This window comes from Musa acuminata, chromosome BXJ3-6 (genome assembly GCF_036884655.1).
Source record: "Musa acuminata AAA Group cultivar baxijiao chromosome BXJ3-6, Cavendish_Baxijiao_AAA, whole genome shotgun sequence".
Taxonomy (NCBI): Eukaryota; Viridiplantae; Streptophyta; class Magnoliopsida; order Zingiberales; family Musaceae; genus Musa; species Musa acuminata.
The window spans coordinates 37,670,111-37,687,159 of NC_088354.1; the positions used below are offsets into that span (position 1 = coordinate 37,670,111).

The 17,049-nt window shown below is 40.9% G+C and overlaps 3 protein-coding genes and 1 pseudogene across 3 annotated transcripts; 2 read left to right on the forward strand and 2 right to left on the reverse strand.

Moving 5' to 3' along the window:
* Positions 1 to 722: 722 nt before the first annotated feature.
* On the reverse strand, positions 723 to 2,623 carry LOC135641462 (uncharacterized; annotated as a pseudogene).
* A 486-nt stretch (positions 2,624 to 3,109) lies between these two features.
* On the reverse strand, positions 3,110 to 4,993 carry LOC135639531 (G-type lectin S-receptor-like serine/threonine-protein kinase SD2-5). The gene is made up of 2 exons (XM_065153309.1): positions 4,464 to 4,993; positions 3,110 to 4,373 (listed from the first exon to the last, which is right to left on the reverse strand). Exons 1-2 carry the CDS (start codon positions 4,528 to 4,530, stop codon positions 3,163 to 3,165), a joined length of 1,278 nt encoding a protein of 425 aa, XP_065009381.1. The 5' UTR covers positions 4,531 to 4,993; the 3' UTR covers positions 3,110 to 3,162.
* A 1,914-nt stretch (positions 4,994 to 6,907) lies between these two features.
* Positions 6,908 to 9,477, forward strand: LOC135641792 (AP2-like ethylene-responsive transcription factor At1g79700). The gene is made up of 8 exons (XM_065157510.1): positions 6,908 to 7,141; positions 7,240 to 7,322; positions 7,432 to 7,440; positions 7,529 to 7,617; positions 7,691 to 7,764; positions 7,831 to 7,881; positions 8,169 to 8,245; positions 8,873 to 9,477. Exons 1-8 carry the CDS (start codon positions 6,915 to 6,917, stop codon positions 9,283 to 9,285), a joined length of 1,023 nt encoding a protein of 340 aa, XP_065013582.1. The 5' UTR covers positions 6,908 to 6,914; the 3' UTR covers positions 9,286 to 9,477.
* A 390-nt stretch (positions 9,478 to 9,867) lies between these two features.
* On the forward strand, positions 9,868 to 17,011 carry LOC135641677 (uncharacterized). Its single transcript, XM_065157290.1, has 6 exons — positions 9,868 to 10,224; positions 10,310 to 10,445; positions 12,019 to 12,110; positions 13,474 to 13,597; positions 14,912 to 15,023; positions 16,607 to 17,011. The coding sequence occupies exons 1-5, from the start codon at positions 9,890 to 9,892 to the stop codon at positions 15,020 to 15,022; spliced, it is 798 nt and encodes a 265-aa protein (XP_065013362.1). The 5' UTR covers positions 9,868 to 9,889; the 3' UTR covers position 15,023; positions 16,607 to 17,011.
* The last annotated feature ends 38 nt before the right edge of the window (positions 17,012 to 17,049 follow it).

Consider the following 17,049-nt stretch of genomic DNA (forward strand, 5'->3'; position numbering starts at 1 on the left):
ATTCAACATATTTCAGTTATAAATAAAGAGCATGAGCATGGCTTATCAACTCTACCAAAATACAATGGGGTAAAGACTGAAAAGCTAAATCCTCTTCAATGAATTAGATACTTGAAAAGACCTTCAGTGGGACATCAAATAAGACTATTAGACAGTTTGAACACAACCATTTGGCTACTTATACTAGCTTCATTGAACTACAATTGGTGGAATGTTGATAACTAAAATGTTCAGCTAAAAAAAGATTTAATAATTCCTGGGGAAATTTTCAGTAAAAAAATCCAGGTACAAGATGCCCTTTAAGGTATGACCAATAAATATAAAAACATGTTTTTGTACAATTGACCATACCTCTTATAAGTGGGATATATAGTAAACCAAGAATTAAATTAATGCGACAAATATTCACTGAATCATTATTGCTTTAGCACTATAAAGTTTCTCAAATCAAAATTTGCCATTAGCTTGAATTAATTTTATTTTAAATTATACCCACACATCTATGAACCAAAATTAGTTAAAAGCTTAAACATGGACCTACTCCGAAATGGCTACCACAACACATAGCAGCTAGAACAAAATGACAAAATAATACTCAGATTAAGGATTCAGGCATGTAAAAGAAGTCTATGGTCAAGTAGGTATAAACAAGATAAAGTAAGATAAAGCAACTAAGTGCCCAAAAACGCATATGCAGGAGAAGAAATTAATAAAAATATCAATTGACTTGAATTATAGAGCTCACTAATTTTTCATTGCAGAGCTAAGCAACAAGGCACAATATAAAATTTGAAGTGGCAGCAAATGACTAGTTACATATGAAAAATAAAAAAAGTATAATTGGCATCCATCCAACACTCAAGACCCAAATAACATAAAGCAGTACAATAATGTGGAAAAACTCTGAAGATATAAAAACAAAAGCAGTGAACAAGTTCAAACCAAAGCACAAATCCATGACCACCCATGCTGATCTACACAGAAAGGCCCTATAGCATCCTGAGATGCTTGATGGTTGAAGGACTTTCGATGCAAATCCTGCTCTTCTTTAATGAGCTTGTCTTCACCTTAATATTTTTAATTGTAGGAGGTGTTTCCCTGATGGGTCCAGGTGGCACTCCTTTCTTAAGTGCACTTACCTTTTGGAGTAGCAGATGGAGGCAAGCACAAACTCTGTGGAGGCAAACTATTATTTGGCTTCCAGACCAAGTTACTCTTCATAGAAAACCTGACCTTCTTAACACTATTCTCAGTGCTCTTGCTAACAGTGCTTTCCCATTAGCACTGTTCCATCGTCACGGACCTACGCCTCTGCACTCTTTACTCTTTTCCTCTTTTTTGGAGCAGGATTAGCAACCAATGTTGTTGGAAGGGCACTCAATTGATAACTATTCTTTAATATGCCTGCTTCAGAAGCAGCCTTCTCGAATTGTCTCTGTAGGTCAGAAATAACACATTCATCAAAATCCATCTCCTGGTTTTCCACCACATCTCCATTCAAACTGGCATCATTAACAACATTGCTCGGCTCACTTGTGTTTTCAATAACACCACCTTCTATAGCTGACTCCAAAGACAACTTCTTTTCTTCTTGATGCCAACTGATGCTTCCATCAATTTCTTTCTCTTCTTAATGTGCTTATCTGAGATAAGCCATCAACACACCCATTGTTCACCTCTACCTGCTCGTTGCCCTCTGAAACGACTGTACTGATTACATTTTCTGAGCTCCCATTTTCCAACTTCTCAGTCGAGATATGAACTCCGGATTTCTCAAAATCATTATCCAGACAGAGAAAGTCATCATGCAAACCAAACAGGATTTTACGGTTTCCCCGAAGAGTCTCTGTTGCCGAAGTTGAATCAAGTAACTGCTTTGAAAATACCAGCAACAGAGAAACTCTTCCAAGTTTCTCGACTTCGCTGGCCAAATCCACCTGAACTCCATTCCATTCGAGATTCAACAGCTTCCTTCCGTTATCCAGCAACCGACAAAAGACATTCAGCTTGATCATATTCACCAGCACCTTATCTGCAGACTTCTCGAGCACCGAAATGAAGGACTTCAGCATCAAATCCAATGTCTCCACAGCGAGCGCGAGAAACTCTCTCATCTCATCCAAGAAGACTTCGGTCACACAGTAGCTGACGCCATTCGCCGGGTACTTATCCGCTGCAAGGAGCGTTTTCTCCGACAGGATACCGATTAGCCGGGCTGACAGCACCGCATCCCATGCGTTCTAAGAGGAAAGCGTAGCGAAGGAACTTTCGGATGAGGAGGCAAAACTTGTCGAGGCGGAGAAACTAAATTACGCCACGCCGGCGGCAATGGTGAGAAGGAAGGTCGCGCAGTAACGGGCGGCGCGGGGACGGACTCGAGGAGGGCAGCGAGGCGGCCGGCGAGGACAGCCTGGACGGGGAGCTTGTCGGCGTGCCACACGCAGTAGAAGATGCCCTTCCGGATTTTGGCGAGGTCGGCGTCAGAGACGCCGTCCTCAGGCTGGTGGCAGAGCCAGGAGGAGAGGGCACGAACGGCGCGGTCGCGGGCGGTCCTGTTGCATTAGGCGAGGCGCTTAGCGATGGTGGCGCCGGAGAGGGGGCCGTCCATGGGGAGATCCGGAAGGGGGGTTTATAGAACCCTTGGCGTTCGATAGAAACCCTACTGGAGGTAAATTAGGTAAGCTTACCGGTCTGCCGAACTACGCGCTGCGTGTGTTGTGCTCCTATAGCTGCATTTTTTTTGCCCTACTCGTGAATTAACCCGACCCTACCTCCACTGGGTTTGGGCAAAGATGCGGGGCCCAAAACCATGGTCAGTTTGTTCGGTATTGACGTTGGCAAACAAGCCACTGGTAGAATATGCACACGTCAGTAAGTTTCTTATTGCAACGTAAGCTTCTTGGCTCTCACCAAGCATCTCTATGATATTATTATCAACATTGCCCCTATACATTATAGTTTTCATATATGTGCTCTGATCAACCTTTGCCTAGTACAGATCATACATACTTCATGACAGCTTCTTAGTTCCACAGATACGTACAATCTTACCCACTTGTTGTTAATATATGAGAGGCTGCTAGGGATGATGCCTAATATTCTCAAGAAATAAAACATGGAATGAAGTTAATATAGGAATCGGTGAACATGAATCGGACTTCACTATGCAGTTTCTCTTTCTATATCATATTTCATGATGGGAGTGGTTTCACTGACGCCTGTTGATGTGAAATCCGAGCCACCGTCACCCCACAAATCGAGACCTGCACCTGATGCGTAGAGATGCTGAAATGGATTCGTTGGCGGAGTGATCTCCATCTCCCCTTCCAACATCATCACTACCTTGCTCATGGGAGGCCTGGCTTCTGCAGTGTACTGGACGCACCACAGAGCCACCTTCAACACTCTCTCCGCCCTCTCTCTGTCAATTTCTTCCTCGATTCCGCAGCTCGACACAATCTCCGCCAACGCTCCGCTCTCGAGCTTGTCGTAGACTGTTTTGGGGAACCACTGCTGGCTCTCCGTCACATCACCATCGAAGTTCCTCCGCCGCCCGACTATCTCAAACAGCAGCATGCCGAAGCTGTAAACGTCGCACTTGTGCGTGACCGGAGACGGCATCCACATCTCCGGCGCGGCGTAGCCGGGCGTCCCTCGCCCGCCGGGCATGGTCAGGTGAGTGTTCTCCCTCTTCATCAGCTTTGCTAGCCCAAAGTCCGCCACCTTCGGGTTGAAGTTGGAGTCGAGGAGGATGTTCCCCGGCTTGATGTCGTAGTGGATGATCCTCTGTTGGCACTCCTCGTGCAGGTATCTGATTCCTCGGGCTGTGCCGATCGCGATCTCATGAAGCGTGTTCCAGTCCGTCGTCCGATCAATCCTGTCGAACAAGTACCTGTCGAGCGAGCCGTTCTCCATGTACTCGTAGACGAGCGCTCGCACCTTGGGATCGAAGCAGAAGCCGAAGAGCCTGACGAGGTTGATGTGGTGAGTTCTTCCGATCGTCCCCACTTCCGCCATGAACTGCTCCTCGACTCTCTTACCCAAGCTTCCACTGAGGACCTTGACGGCCACCGGAAGGCCGTTGGGGAGTTCCCCCTTGTAGACCGATCCGAAACCGCCGGATCCCAGCTTGGTGGCGTAATTGCGGGTGAAGCCTGCGAGCTGCTGCGGCCAAAACCTGATGGGTTTCTCTCCGGCCAGTTCATTGAGAAAGTTCTCCACCGTCGTTTCCCCATTCGGAATCGGAATCGTAGTCGGTGGTGCGGCTGTTGTTGGTGCGTAGAAGTTGATCGATGGCAATCCGTGTTTGCTGAAGTACCTGTAGACCAGCACGGCGACGACGATCGTCCCGAAAACAGACAACACTGCAACCACTGCAAGATCGATGCATCACAGGGACACCATGAGAGCTCTGAATCGTTGCAGAAGAGATAGGTTTATGAGTGCATGAAGCCGATTCTTACCGACGAATGTAGCGATGATTCCAGCAGGGATCCCAGAAGACATACCGTCGGTATTTGTTGAGGACATGGATGGACAGAGAGGGATGGTGATCGCATCGCTCTACTTGAGGACTCGTAATTGCCTGACCTGGTCGAACATCTTTGTTCCTTCTCGGAAAGTGCAGCATCCAGCTGTGATCCGGCTTTAGGACCGCTACGCGCATTTAGCCGCGACCGAGGCCATGGAAGAAGGCATCGCATACAAGTCCAACGTTTACGTTGAGGACGATTCCGAGGCGGACGCCGTGGACGTATGCGTATCATAAACGACCATTGACCTTTCGGCCATGCACTGCTGTGTTTCGATCACCATGATATCTCGTCGAGGACTTTGATCGATCACCTCTTGATTGTTACTGAGCATTCAAAGTGCACAGGCTGAATCTTATTTTAGGTTTCTCACTAGCGATTTGAGCTCCACCAAGAAACTAAGCAGGACACGAGATAATAATTGTATCATTTATCTCTGTCCCAAACCCCTCCTATCCCATCCCATCCCACCCACCCGACTTGCTCTACCATGAATTGTGTGTTTGTGTAATTATTTTTTCTTTCATGTCTAAAATTGACATGATAATTATTTGTAGCTGATCGGGATTCGATATTGAGAGTATAATTAGTCGATGATATATCAAAAAGTATGTCACATCAACTGAGGAATCCTTTCTTATTAAAATAATTAATCATGTAATTATTGATGTGTTATCTATGCATCTCACATCAACATGAGAATATTTTCTTATTAAAAATAATTAATCATGTAACCAAAATAATTGAAAGAAAATTTTATCATATATTTTATAAGAATAATCCAAAATAAGATGAATCAATTTTACCATCTTGAGTTGATGTTTACTAGATGAATCAATAAAAAATTAAGCCGAGTGGATAGTTATTTTATTATAAATAATTTTATATTATCTGAATACGAAAAATTATTCGAACCATCCACGTTATCGTCCACATTGTGTGCTAACGGGATATCCTTTTATATATTGGTTGGGCGATCATATATAAGATTGATTAGATGTTATTACAGTATGAAAATACACATTCATATCTCATTTACTTTAATGAGTTGGTGGTCTCATTTACTTTAAAGAGTTGGTGGAATGTAAACTCGAGAAGTGAAAAATTGGTAGATCAGATTTTTCATGTCTATAGCTATGAACTTCTCATGATAATATAGATTTCCTCCCAAGTCACTACGAAATAAAACAATTTTCACATTAAGATGATCAATCTCGAAATTTAAGAAGATAATTAAAACAAAAAAAATGTTGTTTCATTAAGTGCTATAAGAATTATGTAAAATTAGAAAATAGTTTTTGTTTTCAAAATCGATTCTTATTGTTTTAAGATATATTTGAGGAAACAGAAATGATGCACAGTACACAAACGAGGACATGTAATACACAATCCGTATATACGGCTTGTTAAAGTTGGAACACTGCAACACACTCAACAAATGCTGTCATTAAAATTAGCATAACAACGTACCTTATGAAGTACCAGGTGGAGCTGATTTTGTTGGTTCTTAATCATCATACTTTAAGATATATGCATGAATTCGGTGATAGAGTATCAAGATAAGAGTTTCGGTCCGTTTTAATGACTATAAGCATCGAAAAAAAAGTTTGGTATATTAGAAACATGTCGATGTAGTTTTGAAGAATCGTTTATCATACATCAAATTCGTGAGAGACTCAAAATTCATGTTAGATCAATCTTCGTTCTCGATAAGGAATGAGTCTATGGACTGCATCAATAGTCGATCGATCAAATGTTCTCTTATCAATCCTTAAACTAAATTAATAAATATTTTAATATTATTTAAAAAAAAGTAATTATGAACGTCCAAAGAATTCGACCTGTTGCTATTACCTATATTTTTATTTTTACTTGAATGATTACAATCTGAATGGATATGAATACTCCAAAAAAAAAAAAGAAAACTCGAATTATTATCATCCCAACTTATTAATAAGCTTCGGCCGACACACAGTAGCACACACAGGAGCGGATGCGTCCAATGGGAGAGGTTTGCTCCTATGTTTCATCGCACGACCGAAACACCTGATCCCCCCCTCCCTTCCCCATGCCGATCGCTCCTATGCTCCCAGCCAATGATATTGCGAGGCCTGCGGTCCCCTCGGTTATCAGCCAATAGGAGGTAGCTGCTTTCGTGTTCCCTGTCTCGGACATGATGGGGTGAGCCCCTGCCTTTGCATTTTGTCATTAATATATATTGAACAATAATAGTACACAACTAAGAAGACTAATCCATATTAAGAAAATAATTCTGTTATGGTATATATATTAAGTACTTGACATAAAATAATTCTGTGTTTATATGTGTGTGTGAAAATTTATGGTATAAAAACAAGAGGAGCTTTGCACACCTCTTTTGCCATGGTGGCTTCCTTTCCAAGACCCTCTCTTCCTCTCCTCCACACATCACTCTCGCTCCTCCCCATGGGTGTCACTGCGATGGGCAAGAACCAAAAGAAAGACACCAGTAGTAGCAGCAGCAGTCACAGCAATGGCAGTGACGGTGTGAAGGTGAAGAGAACCAAGAGAAGTGCTGCAAGGGATTCATCTCGCTCGCAGCGTAGCTCAGTTTACCGTGGCGTCACGAGGTCGGTCCATCCATCTCCTTCCATATCGTCGCTGCGGCTGAGGGTGCTTATAGATCTTCTGAAAGTACCGTTGATTGAGTTCTCTTCTTCTCCTATAGGCATCGGTGGACGGGACGATTCGAGGCTCATTTGTGGGATAAGAACAGCTGGAATAAATCCCAGAACAAGAAAGGGAAACAAGGCATGTCGTGCTCCTTTCTGTTGGCAGATTCATTTTCTTGCCTAACTTTTATGTGCCTTTCTCTCTCTTATCTGAATTCTCTGGTGGATGGATCACGAATGAAACGCAGTTTATCTTGGTGAGCTATATAATGATCACAAATACAAACATCAAACTCGTTCTGCTCGGTCGATAAAACAGCATTTGATTATCTCGTTCAATTTTAGGAGCTTATGGTGATGAGGAAGCAGCAGCTCGTGCGTATGACTTGGCAGCCTTGAAGTATTGGGGCCATAACACCATCCTCAACTTTCCAGTATACCATTTCACCCATTTATTTCCGGTACACCATTTCATCCATCTATTTCATCCATGGATTATTGTTGCAGATATCAACATACCAAGAAGAGCTGGAGAAGATGGAAGGCCAGTCCAAGGAGGAATACATTGGATCATTGAGGAGGTAAGCAATCTTTTCTGAGTGCAACAAGCTGATGAACCGCTCACTCTTAAAAGCTTGGAGTTACAGGAAAAGCAGTGGGTTCTCAAGAGGCGTCTCCAGATATAGAGGTGTTGCAAGGTAATTAACAACACTGTAATTAGGTCAATGACATGTGATTAGTCCTAGTTTTCCTGCAACAGCTTGAGATTGAATGCCTTGAGAACAGGCAAAATATTCTCCAAAGTTTGTTTTCATTCAGATATTTAGGATCTTGATTAGAATTGTTCTTCTGATTTTTCTTTTTCTTTCTGAAAGAGTAAATCTAACATAAAGATGAAATGCGGTTAACGTTATCATAACACATGCAATTAGCTACCTTCAAATGCAATAAGATCAACAAAACTGTCTATCTGCAAATTTTGCAGGCATCATCACAGTGGGAAATGGGAAGCTCGGCTTGGCCGCGTGTTTGGCAACAAGTATCTCTACCTTGGAACATATGGTCTCTCTCTCTCTCTCTCTCTCTACACTACAGAATTTCATGATCTAAAATAACTACTGATCGTAGTTTAATTTCCTCACATGATCATAGTTGCCATTTTTTGGAAAGACAACAAAAATCAAATAGAACATGCAAATAAGTACAAAGACTTCTAATTTCAAGCGTTATTATGGATGTGAAGAGCCAACCGTTTGCGAGTTTTGCTCATACGGCTCTCTTTCAAATAAAGAGGTTGCTCCGTTGGTGAACTCGAGGAACATATACCATTTAATGGTGGTAGTTTGATGACCATACTGAGCCCATTCACCCAACGTTGGATTGGGTGGGAAACAGAGAGACGATGCCGATGCATTCGATCATAATTAGGTTTGGTTGGGACCAACAAATATACCACACCAACCTCCACCCATATCCACCCACACTTTGTCGCTACTATTAAGTGCTTGAGTCCATTTCATACTCAACCTAGAAGTTGACAGTCATCTACTCTCTTTAAATGTCTACGACGTCATTGCCACAGTGATCTTAAGATGCTGCCTCCACGTCCATGTCATGTTAATTCACCACCTTATCTTCCAAACAGAAGAGGAAGAAGAAGAACTAACGCCGTCGTCCTGTTCGATGCAGCGACGCAGGAGGAGGCAGCGGCTGCGTACGACATGGCGGCCATCGAGCACCGCGGCCTTAGCGCCGTCACCAACTTCGATCTCAGCCGGTACGTGGAGTGGCTTCGCCCGAGCACCGACGCCCATGCTGCTGCCTTCCAGTCCCACCAGGTTGCCGATACAAGACCCGAGGGAGCAATGACTGCATCGCCTGCGCTTGGCCTGTTACTGCAGTCATCGTCAAAGTCGGAGAGGAGGTCACCGGAACGTAAATCACCGCCACAACCACCGCCACCGTACCTGAGTAGTAGTAGGCCCTCCAAGTGCAGCTTCCCGGAGGACATACAGACATACTTCGAGTGCCAGGACAGTGAATTCTACCTTGAGGGAGAAGACTCCAACTTTTGGGGCAGTACCACATTCATTGACCTGTGATCACGCACGGCCATCCCATATGAGCAATGAACACAGGCATGTTCCTTGCCCATGCGGTATTGGAAGCACAAGATGGTGAAAGAACACTCTTCGTTACTGTTTTCATGTGTGTTGACATGGACACCAATATGATCTGAATAATAGAACATGCTGGCTTCCAATCAATGCCATCAATGTTCGGACTGTTTCTGATCCCAAGTATTTTGTATGTATCTGCCGAAACGTCTCAAGAAAATATATATATATATATATATATATATATATATATATATATATATATAAAATATAATATATATATAATAAAGTGATTTTATTTTTTCTAAAAAAGAGTAAAATTACTTAAAGTGCTTAATTATCTAAAAATAATCAAATCAAAGATATTTAAATAGCTGGGCTTACATTTCCTTCTTTCCGTAGTTGATTTCAGAGTTCTTTTGAACATGAAGATTACTCTGTTAGTGTAATTTAAGGGGAGCATGATTTGAGGAGGCATTTCATTTAAGAAGGGGATTTGGGCTTCCATTTAATTAGTGGGCCAAATTGCCAGCCCAATTAACGTCCATACCTCTACTAATGTGGCCTTCCGCGGCTCGGAGGTCAAGCTATGTTCAGCCCCAAGAAACGGAAGCGTCGAGTGACGCGACGGCGGCAGCGGCGGAGGCGACGAGATCATGGCGTAACGGCCCACTCCCGGCCGGAGGAGCGTGGCGTCGACTTCTTTAGCCCCTCCGTCGCTAAGTACTGGCGGCAGCGCTACTCCCTCTTCTCCCGCTTCGACGACGGCATCCTCATGGACGAGGAGGGCTGGTACTCTGTCACCCCCGAGGCAATCGCCGCCGCCCACGCCGCCCGAGCCACCTCCCTCGCCGGTCGCGGTTGCCCCCTCGTCCTCGATGGCTTCGCTGGCGTCGGCGGTAACGCCATCCAGTTCGCCTCAAGGTGCGGTCTTTTGATTCGTAGCTGAAGAAAGGTGTGGCTTTCTTTGTGGTCCAAGCTTCAATAAGGGTCGGTGGCGTGCTTTTAGGGGTTGTCACGTAGTTGCGGTAGACATTGATCCGCGGAAAATTGGGTTTGCTGTCCATAACGCGAAGATTTATGGTGTGGAGGACAGAATTGATTTTGTTACTGGAGACTTCTTTCGTCTTGCGCCACGTCTAAAGGTGGGTTCTTTCCCTTGTATTCTTCTCTTTTGTTTCTCATTCGGGTGCTTTGAATGATTTTGTCGTGTGCTTGGAAAGCGAACACAAAAGGTTCTGCATCTTATTAAGTGTTAAGAGTTTAGTGTAAGTTTTTGGGATTTGTGGTAACCCAATCAGATATAATAGCTTGTTCTCTATTTCGTCTGGTGTTTTAATTAATAGTTGTGCAATGTCCTTCTCTTTAAGTAGATTGCACCATATATTTGGGTTCAGTTTCACATGTCAAGCCTAATTCGACTTGCGCGTAAAAGGGGAATATTAGAGTTTAGCATTATAGATTGAGCCTTTTCCTATCTTTTCTTGGATAAGTGAAAATTTCATCATCGAGTGTTAACTCTAACAAGATCTTCAAATGCATATTTTCGACGTGATTGTTGCATTGTGTGATTTGTAATTTTGTTAGGTTGATATCTATTGGGGGCTAGTATGTGTCTGAATAAGAGCCTAGCTCTAAGAGTCAGATTTCAAATTACACTTTCTCATATATTGTATATATGTAGGATTTTCACATTTAAGATGTGGCATCATGGACACATCACTGTCTGATGGATTGCTCAATCTTCACTTGGAACTATGTATCAAACATTGCACTTTAACATTGATTTATTATACTTGTGATGATTATCTTGATACATGATTATCTATCAGAGATTCAACCTACATCTGTGAATTAAATGTGGACTTAAAATTGTGGTTAGGCTGCAGCAGTTACACCACCAATCTTGTACATGTTGGCCCTCAGTGTTGCATTTAAATATAAGAACAAATATCATCACTGAACTCTTTGGACAAGTGGTAGCACAGATATGTTAAGAAAGACTGACAATTAAGTGCATGAATGAAGGAAAGTTAACTAAAAGAATTTGGAAGTTCATTAACGTCTAAAATTTATGAGACAGTAAGAAATGATTGTGCATAAACTAATATAATAATAGCTGCAGTTAAAAAATCATGTAACATGGGTAAGACATGTTCAAAGAAGACCAACAATTAACTAGATAAACAAGGGAAATTGAGTTGATATATTTATAAGATTTTGAATTAGGAGAGAACAAATTAAGATTTGGACATAGACTTTTGAAAAGGTGTAATGGATCCTTCACTTGGCTAAAAATATTTCCCTTAATGGAATTAAATGGTGAAAATGGCTCAGTGTACCCAAATGGACATGGCCTGGTTAGACGAGTTGGATTAGATCAGATTTGGTGTGCAGATAGGTAGAGAAAGTTCTAAGAAGATTTCAGAAACAATACAAACAACTCTGGGTACTTACTCGTAGTTGATCTGGTGCTATTCCTAGATAGAGCTCAATAGGGAAAAGATCAATGTAGTTGATGCCTAGTGGTTGGAAAATTGCACTTGTTATTGTATTTATGGATCAATGCAGGTGCCAACTGAAATACAAATCCTAGAGTATGGTCATGAATATTTGAGGCTGATATTCTGATTCTAACTGGAGAATGATTTCTCAAAAAACACACACCTTGCTAAAGATGCTCTTTTATTGCTATTCTGACTGTTTCAAATTTATTAGGGTGATATTCTTTTCCTTTCGCCACCTTGGGGAGGCCCATCATATAGAGACTTTCGAAGCTACACTCTTGATTTGCTGATGCCAAGAGATGGGTATGTCTCTCTTCCCTGGTTTTAGTTGAAATCTTTGTTTGTTTGCTCTCATATGTCTTCCTGAAAATTCCATGTCATGTATGCTAAATATTAACCTTTATGTAGAATAGTGGTAGTTAATTTCAACCCTGTTTTCCAGAAGTGGATCAGGCCCTTGCAGTTGTCCAAGACAAGGTTAACTCATGAGGACACCAGTAGCAATCTACTATCTTAACAATAAGAAATCATGGTAAAAATAAATAATAAGAAATCGATTTATTATTTTAGTTGATAGATGATCAAGTATGTAAGCAAAAACATCCAGGATTACATGTGATTCAGATTATTTATAAGGTATCTTCTGAAACTTTTGGTCCCTTTACAGTTCAATGAATCAAAATTATCAAATTTCAACAGGATTTTTTTGACATGCAGGAATATTTGACTATTTGACTACTTATACTTTGCAAAACATTGTTCCAGCTGATCATCTTTTGCAGACATGCATGTGGATGGATTGGACTATGCAGAAACATTATAGGATTTGCTGTGTGTTTCTATTGCTTTAGTATTACCATGGGGCATGCTAGAACTTAGAAAGCAGAACATACATGCTTGTGGATCCATGTTTACAACGTACATGTGAGAGAATGAATGGGGCAAGTAATCTATATCATCGTAATTCTGCTCTCTATCTACCCAATGACCATCACTAACAAATTCCTGATGGGTGTATCATGAAGAAATGCATTGAAAATATTATGTCAGAAGCAAACTTCTTTTCTTATGCACACTTTCTTAATTAATTTGTAAATAATTTTCATGAGTACCATTTGTTTCTGTTGGCCATGCAAACTATCAGATATGTAATTTCTTTTATATATGAATCAATTTTAATTTCCTTCTCTTTCTCCAATGGTGCAAAAGTGTCCCTTTTGACATATTAAGTTATCTAATCTTGGAATAGAACAAAAACCAACTTATCTAATATAACTATTTTGGAAATTCTCCTTGTTTTTAATCAGGAAGATATCAGCATATATTTTATTATCAGATCCATGGTGATCAAGGGGTAAAAAGTGCTTGGAAGGTATCTGTTATGCCTGACAGTATTTGACCTAAAGGATCTATGTTTTTCCATTATGTGCTATTTATATAATAGATTCTGCTGTTTAAATCTATGACATTGTTTTGGTTGTAAACTTGAGATTGATACTTATATCCTGAATATATATAACCGTAAAATACATAACTGTTAGTGAGTCATCAAATGCACTTGTTATAATAGTTCATTCAGAAAGCTTTTGCAGTCAGTTATTCTTTGTTTATAAACAGTGAAAGTTTGGTCTGGCTTTAGAAGAATCTAAAAAAATTATAATGTTAGGTATTCCATCTTTCAACTTGCACAACAAATAACTCCCAATATCATTTTGTTTCTGCCACGCAATGTGAACCTTAACCAAGTGGAAGAGCTTTCTTGGTTGTCCAGCCCTCCCTTAAAATTTGAGGTAAAAGTTCAAATTTTCTCGAGTTTATATTTTTTTATTCTCATGGATATTATCCTTGTTGTGTTTAGTATGTCTAATATATTATATGAAAAATTTTATTTCGTCTTAAGGAGTTTCTTATTTAATCTTCCATGAAACCTTGATGTCAATGACTTAGTGGTAACTGGTAGACCAATTTTCATTGGAAGAAACTTGAGTGAGGGCAACAAATAGTCCTTCATGCTTGAAGAATATGAGATCACTGAGACAATTTTTGTTCTAGCTAGAAGAATAACAACATAAGCATTACTAACTGAATAATGAGTTGGTGTAATATAAACAAAAGAAGAAACTTCGGACATGATCTTCATGGACCCAGAAAACCTACATAGATCAACAATGAAATGCAGCTTGAGTATCATGAAGAGAAGATGTCTAAAATGTGTCAGTAAAATTTTTAAAGAAATTGTTTGGGACCTTGGATCTTAGATTCAGCGAAAGGGAGATCACAAATGACACTTTCAATAAGGTGAGACGGTTTTAGCAGAATGGGATGTCTGGAGGGGCATGCGATCGCGAAGCATCATTTTGCCCTATGAAAACCTCACAAGCTGATTGTAGAAGTACATTATGATTTGTTGGTCAATATGTCCACCGAATTAGAAAATAACATGTTTGAAAAGGTAAGTATAACAATGATGTTGAGATAGATGTTGTGACATAAGAAAACATAAAATAGCAGATGATTGCACTAGTGAAATCTTAAAGGTGAGTTGCCAATCAAGGTGAATATGAAAAGATTAAAGTTGTAGACTTGTCCAAAAGAGCTCATCAAATGTACTGATGCTGGGGTGTGTTAAATTACATTAGAGGTGCTAGGATATGTTAATGAATGGTAAGGAGATCATAAAATAAATTGTCTGGCAACATTTCCTTTTGATAAAGGTTAAGGGTGCGAAAGATCTATATAGCTGGCTAGAAGAGCTAGAAATGATGGCTTGTTGTTATTGCTCATTGTTTATCATGTATGGGGAAGGTCGTGGCAACTGTTTATTTTGACAAACAGCTCTCGTCTAAATACCACTTGTTTTACAAAAATACTGAACCTAGTCTCATTTCAATCAGTTGATTTCTACATCATCTGTGGTACTAGATGTTGATCTGTTGATGTTTCTTGGTCTCTGCCTGTAGCACCTGCATGCTTTGAATGATTGCTCTTACACACGCTGAACCTCACCCAGGCATTTCTGCTCTGTGAACTGCTCCTAACCATCTTTCTTGATTTCACACCTAGTATTTGAAGCATGCTTACTGTTTCAAGCTTTTGTCATGCAGATAGAAGCAAATCATGTACAAACCAAAGTGAAAGCGATTACTGCCTACTTTGGTGATATTGCGGCAGGATCATCTGGATTATCGAAGATCTGTTCTGGTGTAACTTCATGAGGTAAAATATACTCTATCATACCCAATTCATTAATTTTCTCTGAAGTAACTTCATTAGGTAAAATATACTCTAATCCTCTCATCTCCGCTCCCCTCCCTCCTTGATAAATACGCACATGTCAAAGCTTGCTCCCATGGAAAGAATACCATCATCATCTAAACTTCTTTCCCATTTAAATTGTTGAACAGCACCTCCGAAATTTTTTCTGGTTAATAACTTGCGGCCATCAAAACCTTTCTGTCCCCAACAGTGATTTTTATTTTAATATCAAAGTCAAAACCATGCTAGAGGCTCTCCAACTGGTCCACAGAACACTTTATATCCATTGTTGGTGGTGCTGCTCCTGCTTCTGCTGCAGCAATACTTTAGTATTACCCTTCTTCAAACTCCTCTACAATTGGCCCTAAAGAATGCCGAGTAGTTATCTGCAACTTTCACTATCAAAGTCAATCTAACACCCAAACCAAATACAATAAAACTTTGATGTTGATGGTGTCCATGGAAAGAGGTTTCAACAACAAATTGGAAATAACCCATTGGTGGCCTTGGGTTGTGGGACTTTATTTTTGTTGAAAATTCTATCCTTGCAAAAAGGCTTCTCCCCTTACGAACAACTCCAGCTCCCTTTGGTTTATAATCCTCCTTTCAAAGTACGGTGGTCTTCCTCCTTGGTTCAACTCTCCCAAACAGAATTGCTCCTGCTCTTGGAGAAACATATCTAAATTCTCTCATAGAATCAGGGGCTTTAGGAAGCTAATCGGCACATGTCCTTCCTCTTCAATTTGGGACGATCCTTGGGTCGACAGCACTCCTTTCTCTAAGTGGTCCACTCCGCTTAACATGGATGAAATGCTATACTTTTCCAATGTGTCTGATTTGATACATCAAAACTAGTGGGACTCTTAACATTGTTTACTCTCTATTCCACCCTTTGCTCAGCAAGAGAATTAGACACTTACACCTCAGTCGTCTCCTATAAGGATTGTTGGATATGGAGCCCAAACCATTGGACTCTTGGCCTGGTTAGGAGGCGTTATGGAAACTCTCTGTTACTCCTAATGATAAACTTTTCTTGTGAAAAAACAGTCCTGCAACAAACTCCCTGCCTCAACTATCATTTCACCTATTCTTGATAGCCAAATCAAGTGTTGTCCTGTCTGCTAGTAGCTTGTGCCAAGCTTTTTTTTTTTTTTTGAATGCCCACAACTTGTGCCTTTCGGAACCTTCTCCTGCAAAGCATTGGCTATACCTTTAAATACATGTCTTCTGGTACCTTGGGTCTTGGCTTAGTGAGGGCAAAGAACTTGACAAACACTCGTCGAAACTACTTAATAGCTTTATAGCTTACTATGAACCTTGTGGATTAACAGAAACATGGCCAGATCTCACAACCACCATTCCAAGCCATCCACACTAGTCCCCAAAGCACTTGCTTTTTTGAAAGATACTTATCCATGCTCTTTGCATTACGACGGGACAAGAGATGTGGTTGTCCTCAGTCCTCACACTCATGGGCAGTTCCCCCAACCCAAACTTTATTTTACATATTGATGGTTCTTACTCACATACTGACAACTTTGCAGGTTCCGGCTATCTCTTCAAATCTGCTTCCAACTCTACACTGGTGGTTGGTTTTCCCCTTCATCTGCCAAGAATCCCTCCTGGCTGAAGCTTTGGCGCTTTTGGAAGGTCTCCCGCATGTCCTGGAGCACCATTGAACTAACTTGTGCGGTCCAACTCTGAATGCCTCATCAATTACATCAACGATGCCTCTCCCGCCCCTTCGTTTTTGAGGGCCATCAACTTCAATTTCGTTTACAGATCCTCTAATCTTATAATTCATCAGCTAGCTTACTTGGGAAAACCACTGGTCCGTTTTTGTATGGAACACGAGGTAAGTTCTTGGTTATGGTTGATGCCAACTTGGATCATGGACTCTAAATTTCTGAAACAAACTAACAGTCTTCTTCGATGATTTTGATACTTAATATATAGTTTGGGTTGCTTTGCTCAAAAGTTCAGCCTG

Bases quoted from the DNA above. Each gene is read 5' to 3' on its own strand.
- LOC135639531 (XM_065153309.1), bottom strand. From the start codon at position 4,530: ATGTCCTCAACAAATACCGACGGTATGTCTTCTGGGATCCCTGCTGGA. The intron at 4,374-4,463 runs GTAAGAATCGGC...TCGATCTTGCAG, and splicing joins AATCATCGCTACATTCGTCG to TGGTTGCAGTGTTGTCTGTT.
- LOC135641792 (XM_065157510.1), top strand. From the start codon at position 6,915: ATGGTGGCTTCCTTTCCAAGACCCTCTCTTCCTCTCCTCCACACATCA. The intron at 7,618-7,690 runs GTATACCATTTC...TTATTGTTGCAG, and splicing joins ACACCATCCTCAACTTTCCA to ATATCAACATACCAAGAAGA. The intron at 8,246-8,872 runs GTCTCTCTCTCT...TGTTCGATGCAG, and splicing joins TCTCTACCTTGGAACATATG to CGACGCAGGAGGAGGCAGCG.
- LOC135641677 (XM_065157290.1), top strand. From the start codon at position 9,890: ATGTTCAGCCCCAAGAAACGGAAGCGTCGAGTGACGCGACGGCGGCAG. The intron at 10,225-10,309 runs GTGCGGTCTTTT...GCGTGCTTTTAG, and splicing joins GCCATCCAGTTCGCCTCAAG to GGGTTGTCACGTAGTTGCGG. The intron at 10,446-12,018 runs GTGGGTTCTTTC...CAAATTTATTAG, and splicing joins GTCTTGCGCCACGTCTAAAG to GGTGATATTCTTTTCCTTTC.